This window comes from Eretmochelys imbricata, chromosome 10, assembly GCF_965152235.1.
Source record: "Eretmochelys imbricata isolate rEreImb1 chromosome 10, rEreImb1.hap1, whole genome shotgun sequence".
NCBI lineage: Eukaryota > Metazoa > Chordata > Testudines > Cheloniidae > Eretmochelys > Eretmochelys imbricata.
In genome coordinates this window covers 72,676,701-72,695,994 of record NC_135581.1, presented here as the reverse complement: position 1 = coordinate 72,695,994, position 19,294 = coordinate 72,676,701, and the positions used below count along the sequence as shown (strand labels likewise).

General features: G+C 43.1%; 1 protein-coding gene across 1 annotated transcript in view; it reads right to left on the bottom strand.

Annotated features, from left to right (window-relative positions):
- Positions 1-1,141: 1,141 nt before the first annotated feature.
- The window catches only part of SLCO3A1 (solute carrier organic anion transporter family member 3A1), a 207,348-nt gene continuing 189,195 nt past the window's right edge, over positions 1,142-19,294 (bottom strand). Inside the window, exons 8-10 of the mRNA XM_077828187.1 lie at positions 14,076-14,251; positions 9,094-9,158; positions 1,142-3,977 (exon numbers count right to left, since the gene is read on the bottom strand). Coding sequence (XP_077684313.1) covers positions 3,598-3,977; positions 9,094-9,158; positions 14,076-14,251 — 621 coding nt within the window. The 3' untranslated portion in view covers positions 1,142-3,597. The remainder of the gene's footprint in view (positions 3,978-9,093; positions 9,159-14,075; positions 14,252-19,294) is intronic.

Here is a 19,294-nt window from a genome sequence, read left to right as displayed (position 1 = left end):
TGTGCAAAGTACCAATGGCCTGATTCTGCTCTCACTTGTGCCACTTTCACACTGGGATCCCCCCTACACTAATTTCATTGGAGCCACTCCTGATTTACATCTGTGAGAGTGAGAAGAGAATCAGGCTCCAAATGGTATGCTGCATTTCCCAAAATATCTCCTTAGAAGGCTGTCACCAGGCAGCAAAGCACAGGGTTTGGGGGCACTGTTGATTCTGAGATAGGCTCAACAAAAAACCTGAATCTAAAGGCTCTGAGCCTGGGGGAAGTAGGATCTGAGCTTCAGAACTTGGGGCTTGCCTCTGCTTTCTCCTCTCAGGAAGAGAATCTTTCCAATTCCATCTCCTGCATGGTTAAGTTATTCTTGAAAAAGGAATTGAAGTGCCCCCTAAAGCTATGTGGCACCCATTTTTGGGGTGTAGGAGGCGGAGTTGAGATTATTCACCCCTGACTGTACAATTAAAAGCAGGGAACATGCAAAACTTTGAAATGAGCAAAGCAAAGAAACAGCTGGGGCACTCCGAGTATTTGGTTTCAAGTTTTGTTTTACATGCATGGATACACCTCTTTCCCCTGTGACAGCACCAAAACTCTATGATTAAAGCCCTTGATGATACTGGGATCTGACGCTTCCTAAAAAAGAGCATTTCAAAAGCAATGTTATCAAAAGAAAGAAACAGAAAATCACAATTTCACAAGATACAAAATAATTAGGTACAAAAGTATAAAACAACCTAGCTCAGGCTGAGCTTCCCATACACAACCAAGACATCAGATTAAGATAAAAAAAAAGGAAAAATAAAAAAATCCCCCAAACAAACAAGTGAAGTGACAGTACATGCCCTGCAATCTTGTTTCCCGTAACACTGGTAAGATGGGCTTTTGATTGTACATTCAATTACTGGCAAACCATAGCTCTAGAACGCCTTTCAGTTTGTTTTGCGTCATGCCAGCATATTATTCTCATTCACCCTGGATTTTGAGAGAAAAAGAATCCAAACCGCAAAAGGGGTTATAGATTTTCAAGAAATCAGGCATTGAGACATGTTGTTTGTGACGCGCGCGTGTGTTTAGTATAAAACGATGAGTTAGCATCTGAAAAAGGCAGCATTCTATAAGCAATACATTTTCAAAATAAGGAAAACTGTACAGAAAGATTTCAAAGGCTTATAATTGACAATTATACATATTTTATGAGACAGTTATGCAACCTGTCCCTTTGTTTAATTCATTGGCTTATGGATGCAGTATCTCTATTTTAGCAGACAGGATATAATAAACTGATCTAAATATCATTTACCACCCAATAGATACAAATGGTACTGCATAATGCTCCTTTCTCCCCTCCCACTCCTCTCTTTATCAAATGATTCTGAACAAGGCTCCAAGCCAAGAATAAAAACATATATAGTTATAATATTGGTTGAGTATTTGGCACAGTGCAGCTTATTTGATATACTGGGTTCTTTGCCCTTTTTGTTGCTGAACATTTAATGCAGTGCATAAATTACAAAACACGCCAGTAAAGTAAAGTAAAGTAAGTCAGCTGGAAATTGTCTTATGCTGCCAGCTTTTAATTGTCTCAGTTAGAGCAAGGTCTGCTAAAATGGTACTGAACACGAGTGGCAAGGTAACCTCACTGTTCCATTCTGAGGATTTTGGTGTGTCCATTGCCAGCAATGAACATGACTCTGGGAAGCTCACCCACTCCTGGGATACATGGGAGTTACATCCTGTGTTTAGTCTGACATGACGGGTTATGTTTCTAAATGTTTGCAGGTTCACAACCGCTTTAAAAGACCAACCAAAAAAACCAGGATTTTGAATTAATAATGCTAACCCTTAAAATGCTACTGACATTTACTCCATTGGAAACATGGCTGGTTTCAATTATGGTTGGAGAAAATTCATTACACACAGCCACTTTTTATTGCTTAACAGTAGGAATGTCCTGGAAAAAGATCATATAGGAAAAATCCAATCCAATGCCCACCGAAGTCTACAGAAAGACTCCCCTTGATTTCAAAGGGCATTGGACAAGACTCTAATTCAAGAGATCATGCCAGTTCTTTCCGAGGATCCATGGGGGCATCTCCTATAGAATCTGGGTGTGATTTTCAAAAGTGCTCAGTATTGCCCTAACTCTGGTCCAAGTGAGTAATGGCCAATATTTGGGTGCTTTTGAAAATTCTGCCCCTTTATGGGAGCCCTGAATGCAACTCTAAGGGCAACATTTGGCCCTTAGTAAATCAGATCCTGCACTGTTTCCTCACTTGAGTGGTCTCCTTGAAATTAATGGGACTACTCATGTGAATAGAAATTGTCTGAGTATGGATTGAAGGACTGAGCTCAGTATTCTCTCTCTCTCTCTCTCTCTCTCTCACACACACACACACAATAATTTTAAGGAACACTCCCATCTGACCTTTGACTGCAAATAATATATATTTAAAAACTGGAGAGTACATAAACAAAGGGTCTCTCCATCTATGTATTCACAGAGCCATATGTCATATGAAGAAATAATCTGTAAATTATTATAGTATACTAGAATTCTCCAACTGATAATTATTTTCATAGAGACACAGAGCATTCACTCTCTCTTTTAATTTCTTTTTAATAATGCATGTCCTCATTGGTTTGACAGTGCATCAGAAAGAAGGCATACAGATTAAAAAAAATGCAATGGATTAGCTGAATCCCTGGCATGATGTTGTGGCATATTGAAAAGAAACCAGAAAAAAAATGCAATTGGTATAATAAGTTCCCCCTATCGAACACGGTCAGTGATTTAAGGGTTAATATAAATTTGAAAGTAGTTTAAAAAAAATCTTAAAAGGATTATACAGACAAATGTTTGGAATTTTTTAAAAAATGACAGAACATTTGGCAAGTGTAAGCAAATGACTTGAACTTTACTGGGTTTTAAAGATCTGAGCACAGCCATTCACAGAGAACCGAAATCTGAGGTCTGCTGGAAGGACAGTGGAGCCTTTTGACCATCAATGTGTGCTGGCTAGAGGGTATACGGACGCATTCAAAGTATCTAACATGGAATCATGGCTGGTGACAGAGTGTAAGTAGTTTAATAACTCCAGCACTCTTCCCTCTCTGACATCACTGAGAGAGTGCATTGGACTTCAACAGCACCCAGACTGGCTAACCCTTTAGCCCATATTGCAGAGATGACAGGGCCACACAGATCCCTAATGGCATGCAGAGTCACTAACGCTTATTCTGGAATTGCTGTTATTTGCTTGTTTCTTCTCACCAGGTGCCCAAGAATGTCCATCTGATGAGGTCTCCGACAAAACCCTGGGTTTGCAGCTCCCAATGCCCTTGCAGGTGATTCTATCCTGGAAGATTGTACCATCATCAAAGGGGCTGGTACCCAACAGAAGTGGTTTCGTGTTCTCTCCAGCACTCCGGCAGGATTTCAAAAATGATCCCATTAAAAGATTTTGTTATTCTGAATCCTTGGCTCTGATTTTTGAGAAAAGGACAAAAGTTTCCTGTTTTTTAAATTTTATTCTCTCTCTCTCTTTTAATTAAAAAGGACCCATATATTATTAATATAGAGTTCATCCATCCTTAGTCACTATAAAACAGACTCCATGTTTTCACACCATTCGTGATCTTCAAGGTTATAGATAAATTTTGTCCTCTGTGACTGGTTTTGGGGCACAGAGTCCCGCCCCAGATTGTCTAGAGTGAGAGTAGAGGCAAAGAATTCACTAGTGCTCAGCCCACCTTCATGGTTCTTGATGTATCTTTTATAGTTTTTCCTCAAGCACTGCCAGGTGGTTGTGTATAAGATGAATGCGAAAGATTTCAGAGCTATAGCAATGCTAACATACAGGTATCTATAGACGACATTGTCATACAATACGCAGGCTCCTTGCTCGCCGCAAAACGTGCTCCAGAACAGACATGTTGAGTCAATTCCAGCCCCAAAGATCAAGGGTGGCGGGATAAAACCTGTCAAAATAAAAGAGACATATCATGCTGTAGTGACCCTTGGGGTAAAGGGACAGGACTCAGCCATAGTGAGTGCAAAGGGGATTTTTAATTAAGGCTGGTGGATGCCGACAAATCTTGTGGTTCTCTCAGGATCTCTAATTCCAAGGCAAACTAAACATATCTGGTGGGGACTGTCACCCCACGTGATCCCCTGAAGAACTGGCCCGGGTTCAACAGTTATGGAGGGGATCGCTCACTATCCCACAAACACCACAACTCAGTTTTAAGTCGTTTGTCCTTACACTTCTGATTTGCTGTTTGAACATAGCCTATTAAGGCTGGTCACAGAGTTTCATAAAGAAGCAGAGAGGGGCCTAAGCTATGAAACTTGGCTCTGGATGGTTCATGGTGTTCGCATCCAGGGTTTTCCTGAAGTCCACTACAAAGTCTGAAATTAGCTGTGGAGTTCAGATCCAGATCTGAACTTTCCCCAAGTTTGGGGGCGTCCAGATTTAGGATCTAAGGAAGAGGGAGAATGATCTCTAATAAGTGCACGGGAATGGACCTGAAAGAAAGTGATTCTGTCATTATCCCACAAAGTGAAATATCACAGCAGAACTCTCTCCTTGAATCACTGCAGTTAAGGGCAAATCAGCATTTCTCAGCTGAACTCTGCTGCGAGTGGTTCACAACAGGGCCATGACCTTAAAGCAATGCCCGAAGTCTCATTAAACTCACTCAGCAATACAATCTTTGGGTTCCCCTTTCTGCTTGGATACTGCAGGGGTCTTCAGTCTTATATAATCAAATACATAAATGTCTTTCATTCTGACAAGATCCACAAGTGCTTTACAGACAGTGGGCACCAAAAGAGGAGATTTAAATCCCACCTTTGAGCACATAAATTGGCATTTGTGCACACCTTAACAATCAAAAGAAAGTTCTGGAAGCTTTATGTAGTAGGAATCATTTCATTCACCTCTAAGATATTTTTGGGTAGTGGAAAACAACATTGATTTAAAACTGATTACTAACATCACTGCTAGGGTTTAGGACAGGAAGTGAAGAAGAACATAGTCTCCAACAAAACAACAGAGCCAATTTTAGGTTGGCAGAACATAATTTCTCCTACTGGAATTTGGCCAACACCCCATTTCCAGATACTGAGGTGACTGGAGCTCTAGAAATACGTATGTAGACAGAGAGACATATGGGTTGCACTATCTGGCAGAGGGCTGATGAATTAAGGATCAAGCTTCACCATTAATCCTGGATTTCTTGGCATAAATGAGACACCATTCCTTAGCTTGACATGAATGCCATTTCTTTGCTGTATGACAATATATGGCAGGAATACAAATACTTTGTTTGCCTTCTCCTTTGCCTCTGGGATGTGAAACCTCTTTATTTCACTCTGTTAATGACTAGAACTCTGCAGATTTTTGTTTGATCTTTCACATTGGCTAATAAATGCAGAAGTTATCAGGCTATGTCAGCTTTCAGTACTTCCTTTAATCAGTTATTAACACCAGGGATATAAACCAGTAAATAAAAACAGATAACTGGCCAACAAAAAGATATTCCCTTCAACTGTAAAGTGTGGTAATGCCCTGAGAAATGACACTGCACCTCTCGCTATTTGTTTTCTTAACGCTTTCCAGATCAAGCTGGGCTGGTTTGCAAGTTAAAAGGTGATTTTCTTTTTAAATGAGTGTGGACAACCACAAACTCAACCTCGGATCTGAAAATTCAGCTCCAGAACCAAGCTAACAGATGGTGTTGATGATACACAAGGCAGAATGGAATCCAATTTACCCTCCCAGCGCTGAACTGGCTCTAGAGTGCCATAATAAGAGTAAAAACTAGATGTTGGCATGAACAAAACGCCCTGGGATCCTTAAGCTCTTGGGACCTGTTTCATTGTCCCCAAGAGCCAAACCTGAGCTGCATAGGAGCTGTGAATAAACTGAGGTCTTTAGGGAAAACAGCTGTGAAAAACTTTCAACCCAAGCAACCAGTTTGCGTTGAAGACCTTTTTGAGTGCTATCTCCATAAGGACAAGGGCTAGAGACTTCCAACAAGTGAGACTAGACTTGACATGTAGAGTGCTTTGGAATTAAGGGAGGTCTATGGCCTCCAAAGCCTGGCTCGATGGACATGCCTTGCACTTTCAGTGTGTCACACTGAGTGATGCTAGGAGGCTGGATTTAAAACAAGACTATCAGAAACTCCATTGGTAGCCAGATATTGCACTTGAGCTGCATGTTTTGGGGACAAACTGCAAACACCATCTGGAAAGGGAAATGTCCAGGATCTTATTGTCATGCATAAATCTATTTGCCATTTCAGTCGTGCATAGTTAATGCTGACAGTTGCCAATGCAATCAGGATGGAATTACCAGACATGTTTGACTTGTGCCATTTGCAAAAGTTTTTTCACCTTTAGATAAGCCTGAGATGCAAAGTTCCAATCCAGATCTGAACTTCCCCAGCTACTAGGAGTGGGGTATTTAGGTATGCACTTTCAACTCAGGTCCTTTCAATGACAGCATATATGAAGAAGTGAGATGGTATTTGGAAAAGAATCTCCATATCAGAGCCTCTTATACAGTAGCTGAAGCTTTCAATACCATGGGGGCTCCACCGGAACTGTTTTAGTTTCTTTTCTAAGAACCCACAGTAACACTTTCATACCAAGACATTAATATGCTGCTCTATCATATCAGAATTCCTATGGAATAAGATAATACATCTGGCAGGATATCAGGAGACTTCAATCATGTTTCATGTTATTACAGTGAATATTAAAGAGATTCAATCATGCTCTACTTCTTATTGCAAAGTGTTGAACAAATTGCTGCTATATACATTTTAGAGCAGAAACTGCAGAGCTGTTTAAAGAAGCATCCTCTGTCTTACTAAAATCTATTAACTCAGATTGCACCTCCGGGTCTCGTACCTCAGATATTTAATACTCTCCTTTGGTTCAAGAAGAAGCTATTATTAGTCCCCTTTTAAGTCTAAGCTGAAAGGTGAACTGAAAAAGCTTTTAAAATCAACCTACCCAGAAAACCTCAAATTATTAAGGGCGCGTTTTGGAGATCTTCACTCACATTGAGTAATACCTTATCCTCGTGTAGTCCCCCATAGCTGAGCTGATATCCTCCTGGCTGTATTATCGTATTCCACAGGGATTCTGCTGCGATAGGGCAGCATGTGTTTTGCTACAAAAAAGAGTTACTGCAGTGTCCAGGGGACTAATGGAAGAGTAAGGTGCTTCTTATCCCAAGTACTGGTGGCAGAAACTAGCCCTCACAGAATCATACATGCAGACTTCTCAAACAACAGTAATAATAAGCTACAATACAATAATACAAAATTAGTAACTACCATCGCAAATACATTTACATTTGGAATGTAAAATCAAAATCCCTCCCTTGCTTAACTGCCAGGTCCTGCGTTTGGGATTCTGCATTCAACCTGCAAGAGCTGAGAACAGGACAAGAACCTAAAACAGTATGGACAGCAAAAGGAAACACCATGCATTAAGGGACTGACCCAAAGTCCATGCAAGTCAACCAGAAGACTCCCAGTGATTTCCCTGGGCTTTGGATCAGCCACCAAAGTCTTGTGGTGTTTTCTTCTTTTCTGAGTACTGAGCAAAGCGTTTAGCTTTTGGTGAGGGAGTGCATTTCAGACCTTTGACCAGTGCTGAAAGATTCCCATTGACTTCAGTGGAAGCTGGATTGGGCCTTTATGCTCATGGATCTCACTGGCTCCTGGAGAAAAACTTGGCACCAGAATTCTGATGCAAAATAAGGACCTTGCACTCAGAGACCATTCAGTGGGATACATGGGACTGTGGGGTTTTAAGCCCCTCTCTATGAAAGAAAAAAGGCTGCCCTAGTGAAGGCCAATGAAGGGATAGCTCAGTAGATTGAGCATTGGCCTGCTAAACCCAGGGTTGTGAGTTCAATCCTTGAGAGGGCCATTTAGGGATCTGGGGCAAAAATTGGGGGTTGGTCCTGCTTTGAGCAGGGGGTTGGACTAGATGACCTCCTGAGGTCCCTTCCAACCCTGATATTCTATGATTCCAAACTGCACAAGTAAATAATCGCCTAGTAGAGAAGAAACGAGTAGCCAAATCCTGAAGGACTTCATTGGAATAGTGGCACTTCCGTCTATACCACACTGTCATAGTATGGGGTAAAATCCTTCTACTACAATCACACAGTAGATGGATCTACGCTGCAAAAAACTAACATTGAGCTAGATTCTGACATATCTACTCATATTGAATTGCACCTTGCTCAGTGAAATCACTGGGAGCACTCATAGAATAAGGGACTATTCCACTCCTACTGGGTGAGAGTGAAGTCTGGCCCACTGAATCAGCAGAAACCCACGAGTAGAATACCAACAGAACACATCAGTGAGACCGACCCCAGAGCAATGCATCAGACAGAATGAGGTCCAAAGTTCTGAGAAACAGGGTCTGTGCCTTTAAGCCCACTCCCCCACAGTCATCCCGTTACAAGGGAAAAGACAATTACAGATAACGTTTTCTCTTTTATTCAGGCATGAAGAGACATACATTGATCCAACGGTTTGACCAAATGTATTTTAATGGGAGATTAAACCCGGCAACAGCATTGAGATAAAGCCTGTTTTTTTTTTCCTTTTGTTTTCCTCCCACAGAGACCAGGAGGACTCAGCTGCCACCCAATGGAATAACAAAGCTCCTATCCTCAAAGTGGTGTGAAATTGTTTATCCCTGTAAGTCAGCAGCACAGTAAAGAAGTAATTTCACAAGCAGCTGACATGTTAATAATGACTGTGGAGAATTAACTAGCTGGGAGGGAGGCTATCTCACTCAACACCACGATTTCCAACACGAGCGTGATTGAAATGGCAGGAGAGCCATGTGCCATGACCCTTGGAGGCCTTTCCATCCGCACTGCAGAGAAAGGATTTGGATCTCCTCGCTTCAGACCCCAATGATAAATGACAGCATAGGACAGGCGTTCAACATCCAAAGAGGGGGAATCAATGGGCACTCACACCTTGACGCACATATAAACATTTAGTTACTTTTTAGGGTGTGGGGGAAGAAAGAAGAAATCACTGCACGTACCTAGCAAACGGAGCAGCAGGAAAAGCACACCCAAAGCATAAGACTTAAGTTCAGGGCTCACTGTTCTGTACAGAGGAGAAAGGGAGAGAGGAAAATTGATTGTTACCATACTGCTTTCATTAACAAACCCCGTCGCTGTGCTTTGCTGTCAATCAGGACGCCACTGTCACCTCTTCAGAAAATCATTAACAGGCTTCTTCTCTTTTTCTTCCCCCTTGGTCCATCTGCCTGAAGCCTGAAAAATAACTGCAACTGCAGCTGCATGATGGGTTCTGGAATTTAGCTGCGTTGTTAATAATGGGAACTAATCTTGTCACTGGAAGGGAAAAAAATGTAAATCCATCCCAGTAAATTATCATTGATAGAATCCCTGTATTATCTTTCAGGCCCCGGCTGCTTTGAATCAGCAGGTTATAAACCAACAAAATCCTTTTTATTATAACTTAATTGCGTGTGAGATGGGGTGGAGGGAATGTGAGTGAAATAGCAGGGAGGACAAATGACCAACTTGTCATTCCCAGGTCCAGCTATTAAATCAGCCAGATCAGCAAAGGTTGATACGCCGACCTGCCCATACAGGGTGATGTTTGTGAAAGTGAGATTAGTTTCTGATTAGTTTTAAATTGGGAAGATAATAGGCCAGGTTAATCGTGGCCCTTCACTTTGAATGTAACCCACACTATCTGGCTGGCATTAATCTCTGAAGACACCTTAAGAACAAGCATTAACTTCCCATTCACATAATTCATATGATGCTATAGGCTAAAGTCATGCCACTGGTATAAACCCACTGAAGTCATTGGAATTTTACTAGGGATTAATCTGATCATGAACGTGCATTCTCTTATTCAGCACTTTATGTTCCACAGAGCATAATGGTTCAGGGAAGCAAGGCAATGAACCCCTGATGAAAAGGTCTGTGTTGAAAGGAAACTTAAAAGTGTCCGGTCCCTGCTTCTATTAATCCCTTGCATGGTCTCGTTAGGTGTTGTTAGTGACACCTGTGCTTGAAATGGGTGCCTGCGTACATGTGCAATGGAGGGGAATAGTGTTTTGAAAGACAACCAGTCTTGATTTAAAGACTTCAAGAGATGAAAAATCTACCTCAACACTTGCAAAGGCATTTCAGTGGTTAATGGCCTGGCTCAAAGGAGGTCCTGTGAAAGGGAGGGAAAAAGTGAAAAATAGACGGTTACCAAACTTAACCTCAGTCAGGTTTCTTACATAGGTTGTTGTGTTTTGTTTTGTTGGGGTTGTTTTAGAAGTGGCTAAAGTTTTTCAGTTGAAACTTTTAAAATAAAAAATGGCTTTTTAAATTTTTGTTTAAAATTTTCAATGTTTTCAGTTAAAAAAATGAAAAATTGTCAGTTTTCGACTTTTCATTGAAAAATTTGAAGAGGGATTTTTTTTTTAATTTTTCTGTGTGAAACATACTTATCAACCAGCATTAATTTTCTTCCTTTTCTTCCATCTGTTTTTGTATATTTAGAATCTTATCTAACTCCCACTGAAGTTAGTGTGAATTTTTCCATTGAATCTAATAGGTACGGGATTGAGCTCTAACGGTGTAAACTCTTCAGGGTGCCACCTGTCTTAATTTATGTCTGTGTAGCACTTACCACACCTTTGGGTGATGGATAAATAACAACAATAATAACACCAGAGAGTCCCGAAAACGTCCTTTATATCTCTGATCACAGCACTGTTAGGACATCCCGGAATGACATGAAGTTATCTCCCATAGTCTCCTTAGTTATCTGGTTCCAGGCTGTGTTGAAAACTTCAGAGCCTGAGATTACAGTATGGACATTTAAACCAGACTTCAAGGTTGTGCAAAGAGCCAGATGTCCCGGTGAATCCTCTGAATATGTCCCTGCTGGCTGGACCAGGAGAAGACACTTCCCTGCTCAGCTGCATTCAGCACAATTGCAACCGGGTCAGCCAGGGATGGGCTTCACTTTGGCTGATCTGGGAGAACTGGGAGTTCTAATTCAAACTCATCACTAGTAACACCTGGGACCCACATACCAAGTGACATTGGTTTGTGGAACCAGTTGATTCAAACCTGTGGAGTGTCCAGAACACCAGGTGATGCTTGGCCCGTCACTGTCTCTTCTTCTGTGCATTTATGATAGATATTGGTGGTTCTGGCAGGAATATAGTTAAGATATGACTTTCAGGGCTGTGAATTGTCAATTTCAAAGGGTTGTGAAGTGAAGTTTTTGAACATTTCCACTTTTCTCTTGTGTTCTCTTTCCCACCTGGACATTGGCTTGTTGTATTTGAAGATGCACATTAAGAAGACTATGTTCAGGATCCTACGAGTGCTGATAATTTCTCTCAACAAAGAACCCTTCAAGCCTCAAATTACCTTTGCCACAATATTGATCACTGAAAATTTGATTTCCGTTTAGCTACTACAGATGCCAGGAGAGAAATGAACTAGTAGGTGGAATATCTCATTCTATTCTCTGCGGGGAGACCTGCCCTCACATAAGCGATCTGCCTGAGATCCACTCAAAAGTGTTTCTAACACAGACCCTATTGATTGAACTTTACTGGAATTTTCCAGACCGCAGAATGGATCTGCTTATTGCCCCTCAGATTAGAATAGGCTGTAAGCAATGGCATGGATGGATGCAGTGATTCTGAATAAAGGCGAAGTTAGGTAGACACATGCATCTCAGGGGGCAGACAGTTGTGTGTGTGTGGAAATAGCACACAGTAATTCAGTTGGAGATGATGCTTTTGTCTTTGTATGCACGTTGGGCCAAATCCAGAGAGATACTGAGCATCTCTAATTCCCACTGATGTCAGCATTTGGGCCAGCATGAGAGTTTTCGCTTCTGGTGATGCGTGCATGTTGTCCTACACTAGCTCATAAATTCATCCCTAGGCCTTTTTGGGTTTCTTTTTGCAGCCTCCTAGGATCTCTAGGCTATATCTAAAAAAGCCTCATGAAACCACTGCTTGCAGGTGTCATGCAGCTGCGATCCTGCCACCTGACTGATTTTAGCTTTAACACATTTATTCCCTGCAACAGAAGCAGAACTCTCCTAATTTCCTTTCCACTTCATGGTTTCTAGACAGATGGGGAGAACAAGGTCTGCCCTTTTCCTTTGCAGCATACCTGCATGGACCCCTCCTTACCAGATTCACAGCCCTCCTTGCCCCTTGAGCTGCAAAGAATCAATTCCCTTATTCTTTCCTCAGGTCAGTATTAGACACTGAAGTAAGTGGAGCTACCCCAGCAATGAATGTGGTCATGCTGAACCTAACAGAGACCTGCAGAGACAAAGTGATTGACGTGTGCACAGCATCCAGCAGCTGCCACTGTGCTCGGGATGCGGAGATCTTTTGAAACTCTGGCTGCTTCTTTCAGATGCCTAAATGGGAGATGAGCATTGTGACGTTGCACTCTATATGATTTTATGAAAATGTGCTAATGAGTGTGAATATAATGTAACTGGAATATGCTTCAGGCAAAAGGTCTCTTGTAAGGTATCATTACAAAGCTTATAATCTACTGAGTGTCGTCATCCTATTTGTATGTATGTAACATTCTTGTATCTGAAACTAGAAATATGACATATAACTCTGAGGGCCTACTGTAATTATGCAAAGTGTGGGCCGTTAATGGTGGTTTGGAATCTTGATGGCACCCATTAACCAGGACAATTGACTGTGGATGGCTCTGTTTGCAGGCAAGCCTTCCTGTGAGTCAGGCTGGGAGGAATGAAGGCGCGGGTGTCTCACAGGACATGTGACCGTGTCACCTGGTACTGGAATCCATTTTAAACCTGGTGCTTTTCCATTTAGAAGGAGGGGTGGGAACACAGAGAGGGACAAAGGATTCCCGCCTTGTGCCAAAGCTATATAAGGGGGTGGAACAGAACAAAGGAGGCAGCAATCATGAGAAATCCCCTAGCTACCACCGGAGCTGAAAACAAGGGCTGTGCCAGGGGAAAGGATTGTGCCCAGACTAGGAAGGTGTCCAGTCTGTGATAGAAGCTTATTGAAACATCTGAGGGTGAGGTTTTATCTGCATTCAGTTTTCTTACTGTACTAGGCTTAGACTTGAGTGTTTTATTTTATTTTGCTTGGTAATTCACTTTGTTCTGTCTGTTATTACTTGGAACCACTTAAATCCTACTTTTTGTATTTAATAAAATCACTTTTTACTTATTAATTAACCCAGAGTAAGTATTAATACCTGAAGGGGCAAACAGCTGTGCATATCTCTCTATCAGTGATATAGAGGGTGAACAATTTATGAGTTTACCCTGTATAAGCTTTATACAGGGTAAAATGGATTTATTTGGGGTTTGGACCCCATTGGGAGTTGGGTATCTGAGTGCTGGAGACAGGACCACTTCTTAAGCTGTTTTCAGTAAACCCTGCAGCTTTTGGGGGATGTGGTTCAGACCTGGGTCTGTGTTTGTAGCAGGCTAGCATGTCTGGCTCAAACCAGGCAAGGCACTGAAGTCCTAAGCTGGCAGGGAAAATGGGCTCAGAGGTAGTCTAGGCACATCAGGTGGCAGTTCCCAAAAGGGTCTCTGTGACCCAACCCATTACAGCTGCTTGTTTGTAGTGCCTAAATGGTTTAGGCACTACATAATAAGGGGCCTGGTTTTCAGGGGGCCCGAGCCCCCATTGAAGCCAAAGGGAACTCTCAGGGTGAATTCAGTGCAGCTGAAAGTATAAGGCTGGGTAATTTTGTAGTGCCCTCCCACTCAAAGCGGGTCAAATCCTGAGATTTGCTGAGCGTCTGTGGCTCCTGTCAACTCCAATGGTAGTCAGAAACACTCAGCGCCGGGAGTCCATCCTCCCTACACACCCATGGCCTGTGGGCCACCACGGTCCCCCTCGATCTAGACCCAGGGGAGGAGCCTTTCAGTTTTCAATTAATCTGCGGCAGCCTGTTGAAAGAAGCGGTGGATTGAGAGTCAAGCAACTCATCAGATCCTCAGCATGGCTCTTACCTGATGAGTATGATAACTGACGGCGTCTGTGCCATGGCTCCAATCATGCTGCAAACACACATCACGCAGAGGAATGTCAAGAAGGCCTCTTGGCAACCAGGACTGGGGCATTTTCCATGCATTACTGTAGCGTTCTCGGCTGGGACCAAACTGAGGCATGAGCAGCCAGTGAGATTCTGGAAGGGAGCACAGGGCACGGAGGTGAAGGGAGAACAACGCCCGCTTTCCAAAACAACAGGCACTTTACAAGGAGGGGTTTGCCAGCTGGCAAGTGTGCACCCTCCAGCGGTCAATTAATTAGCTGCTAATAAGTCACTTGCTGAGCTGGTTTGGAAAAGCTTTTCAAAAGAACTCCAGCTCCAATGCATTCTACTGGCAGGGTAGCTTCTCCTCCTCCTTGTTCTTGGCTTCCTGTCCTTTCGCATCCCAAACAAATGTGTCTGTAAGAAAATTACCACCAAATTGGACCCTTGTGAAAAGAAGAAAGGAAGGATCTGTGTACCTTCATCATGATAAAATATTGCCATATTAAAGTTACAACTACTTCCCAATATACCCCTGGCTGTGCATTTCAAGAAGGCACATTTCGCTGCTGCGGGTTCAACTGCCTCATTCTGGCGTCTTCAACGATGGCAGGGAGCGTACCAGGATGTGTGCCTACTCTCACAGCGAGCTAGGTATCAAAGGGAAGGCGGCAGAGACACTAGTGATTATGGAACCAACCTCAAGGGTGTTACAGGGCTAACAGATGCCACTTAGTTTAGAAGGATTTGCACAGAACTGAAAGCTGCAGTCAGACAAGATAAAGTTTATCAATATGCGATCAGAAGGAGGAAAAAGCAACCCCATTCCCTTTGATCTTTCCTGCAAGCACAGGATGTCAAAAGAGGCTTTGTTTTCCAGTCACAGATGTTTTTGCGCTCACCCCTCCCGGAATTTCTGATGGCGGGGATGTCAGCACAATTAAGGCACAGAATAATAGCCAGGAATCCCTTAATGAATACAGAGCAAAAACTATCATAAATGATTCATTGCTTGTCTGTCTTTGCAAGGCTGCTAGGCTTGCAGGTCACATGCGTGTAAGAAAAAGGAGCACTAAAATAAAATAAAACCAAACCTCCAGTATTCAAATAGAAATTCCTCTGCTTTTATGCTGGGGTTTCTTTAGGGCTCCACACGACCACATGTTCTAGTTCAGTGCCTCCACATATGCACGGATCCGTGGGGACCCCAGTCTATTCTTTCTGACATTGATCTCTTTTTCTGCATAGGAGTCGAAAGCATTGCCTTCTAAAACAACTGCATGGAGTGCGGCAGAAACAGAAACTCAGAGCTCGGTGAACGTTAATGATATGACTGCAGGTGACTATACGGCTGGCAGGCACTAATGAATGTAAAGAGGCCCTCTCCCAGCAGTGACAGGGCCACCTGAAGGCTCGTCTAGACAAGGGCAAATAACACTAGTGTAACTATATTGGTGTACTTACACCAATGCAAAGTCTCTAATGCAGATGAGCTGCATTACTGGTGTGACTTGTCCTGGCAACTTAACAGGGTAAACCTCAGCCATGCAAGCCCTGCATAGTGCATCTCCACGGGGGGTTGCACCAACATGCTCACATTGCAGTAACTATCCTGGTGCAAAAATCCCAGCATAGACAGGGCCTGAGTTAACTTTGCTAGCCCATCTGTTATGGGGATGGCTGACTGTTCAGGAAGCCAAGTGGGTCACATCCCTGTGCACTGACCTGGCTGATCATTCCACATGACTTATATACAGTTGGAAGGAGAGACCCATCTCTTCTGTGCAGCGGGCCCAATTTTGCTCTTACGTACGTGAATCCAAATCTGATGTAACTCTATTGAAGTCAACGTAATTAAACTAGAATAAAGCTAGCATGAGGTCAGAATCCAGTCTCCCTACATTTATGGTAAGTAAAGGGCTAGACTGTGCTTTGTTACTTTAGAGAGAGTGACAAGGGACTGCATAGGAACTGGAATCTGATTTGGCCAGGAATCCTCCTGGATGCTGGCAATTCAGATCAACACAGCAGTTGCACCATCCGTAAGAAGCTCATGGCATATCCCCCAGTCCCTGTGTGTGTAGCTCCGTTGCCTGATCCTTCTCCCCTCTGCCCCGTTTCAATCACCGTGCACCAAAGCTGTTATCCCAAAGTACTTTAATGTAAACAGAACTGAATGCAACAATTTTTTTGGTGCTCTTCTGAGTTCTTCCCTCGGAGACCTTTGATCCTTTGTTACCGACACTGTAACATGTGCTATAGTAACACACCGACATCGAACACTGACTTTCATCCTCTTCTATGAAGAGGCAATATTTTGCTGCATGTGCCAAATTGCTATTGATTTTCCTGAACTACTCTGCAATCCCATCACCATTCTGTTGTAAATGGAACTTTTGTCTTTCTGCAGCTCAACAGCTCATGCACCAGGAATGAGATTTTTGAACGTGCACGTGTACAAAATTTGCACACCCAGGGGCCTCAATTTCTTGTGGAAATTATGTGTGCAAATGACCCATGTGTTGTGGTTTTAAAAACCTGGCTCTGATTGGTTAGGAACAGGCTGGCATGTTGATGTGAATCCCTAAGACTTCAGTGCTACAACATTAGATTTGGAATGCATATTCCCCCAGCCAAAGGGGAAATAGAAAAACAACACCATGAAACAAAAAAAGATATATGGACAATGGCTTAACTCACAAGGGTCACTGAGAGTAGAGGACTGGTTAGAAAAAGAATTCGCTGAAATAAAAGCGCCACCCCTACGCCCCTTTAGCACTAATAAACCCAAAGCCTCTCTGCAGACCAGTTTCATCACAAAGAACAATGGCATTCATACGAGAAAGGTAAACTAACTCAGTAGACTACAAAATACCATTAGAGACCATTCACAGAAAGGGAAAGCAGAGATACATGACTGGACACATACAGTGCAGTAAAGTTAAATAAAACATTCAGAGAATTTTATGCCCCAGTAAAAAGCAACTCTTGGCTCATCACACATATATAATAGCCACAAAACCCTCTAGACAGGTCATTTTCTGGATTATGGGCTTAAAGCAATTTGGCGTTGCTTCAGGGCCATTACATGGCCAAACTGGTCCATAATTCTTGATAATGCCCTTTCCAGAGGATGCTGTTGCTTCATTAATTCATGTCCAAAACCACTACTTTGAAAAAGCCAAGATGATGGTGCCAATGAAGAGGTTAAACTGGAGAGAGCAAGTGAGAAAGAGGAAAGGGAGGAAGAGAGAGGGAGACTTTTGCTGGATGGGTTTATGCTTATAGAAGGTTAGCTCTGATAGTTACATAGCAGAGAGACTTGAAACAATTCCTGGAGAGAGAGTCTGAATTTTCTTTACTATGCTCATTTCTAAGGAGCAATTGGTTTGCTTTGAGCAATACAGTGTAAATGCAACTTTTACACCCTGCCACTAGCTAGCATTATTTTTCTCCTTGCCAATGAATGATTTTGGCACAGCAGGTGGATGCTTCTTTCCTACTGACACTTTGCTCCGTGCCAAAAGTTTTGCTGTCTAAACAATCATATTGAAGTGAAGTGCTAGTTGTAAGGCAAATGACAGAGGAAACGCATGAGATTAACATGTACAGCTTCTGCAGCTTTGCATCCAATGATCCCAGATAAAATTATTTTCTTAGCTATAAAATGAAGATCCAGGAGTTGGCATCATGCTATCTCCTTTGCGGCTAAACACTTCGGTAGCTCAGAAGCCATTTCACTCATCTCAGTAGAATGCAAACAAGTCAGTTGCTTGAGTGGGAAGCCAGAAGTTAGGGTAGTAAAGAAGAAGTCCAAATATGCACCCACTTGTTGTCCCCCTCCCCGCCGCACACTTGTCCTTGTACAGTTTACTTGCAATGCCCTGAGGTAGAGGTTGCAGTTTACCCACAGAGAGGTGAACCCTTACTGAATGAGTCTGACTTGGGAAAGGATGGTGTAAAAGCAAAGTGAGGATCTGAGGATGTGTCTGGAGATGAACACAGACAGAGAAGGGTCACCTTCAGCTCCCAGAATTCTGCTTGTCTGGGCCAGAGGGGCACTTAGAGACATCTAGCAATGCACTAACTAGAGGGCTAAATGGAGGACCATCCAAATTCACCTGTCATAGATGCCACTCCCTCTGGCAAGTAAAAATTGCCAATGTAGCACCTGCCTACTGACGCTCTCTGACTCTGTAAAGATGGCCATGAAGTCAAAGTGCCAATGCCGCGGCTCCACGGAGCAAGGGAGCTAATGGAGACAAGATTTCTGTTCAGCTGCTGCGGTGATTCTTCACTTGTTAGTCGGGAGCTTTTCTCTCAGCTTCCTGGCGCCTCCAGGTCCATTAGGCCCTTCAGGGAAGGAACCAAGGCTTTGCTACACACCTCACCATTTGGGTTTGATATCTCCCCTCTCTCTTTTCCTAAAGCACCAGCCTGCTCTTTGGAGTGGCCTGCCCCTCCCGCGGACCCGCCAGCAGCACAGCGGGTACGTCTCTGGACTCTCCCATCTGTGCTTTTGGCACAATGGAGAAGGGGAGAATTTTCCCTGAGAAGTGGGGATTTACGCTTCCTGCTGGAGTGTTTTAAGACCAATCCGAACTGTCCACACATTACAGAATGGAAAGGAGAGGCTCAAGATATCGTAAGAGATTCCTTATCTTAACAGGCATCTTAGGAGATTCTGAGACCCCAAATAGCAGGTCTCCTTCACACAGAGAGGGTTTGCATTTTCTAAATGAAATAAACCCTTAGGTTTTGGGGATACAGAATACCCATGGCTATTAATTTCAGGGGGTTGCTGGAGGCCCCGTTCTTCATTTGCTCCCCTGCTCTTGGTGTTGACTCAGAGAGGAGAGGAGGACAGGAAGTGAGTGAAAGAGGAGAGGAAACAGAAGAAATGGAGGGAAGGAGCGAGAAGAGGAAATGGGGAAGGCAGCACCAGGGGACAGCAGGAGGGAGGGGAGGAACAAGGGAAGGAGAAATGGGAGTGAGCAGAAACAAGAAACGAGATGTCTGTATGACCTGACGGTAACAGAACCCAGTAGTCCCCATGATGGGACTAGACTCTGCCACAGGCTGGTTGGTCGGCCTTCGAGTTGTGCTCTCTCTATTTTGGTGTCTGACTGATTTGCATTTGCAGTAGGGAGCTGTGGGTGAGCTGATTTTCATCACATTTGAGAGGCTAGAAGCCAG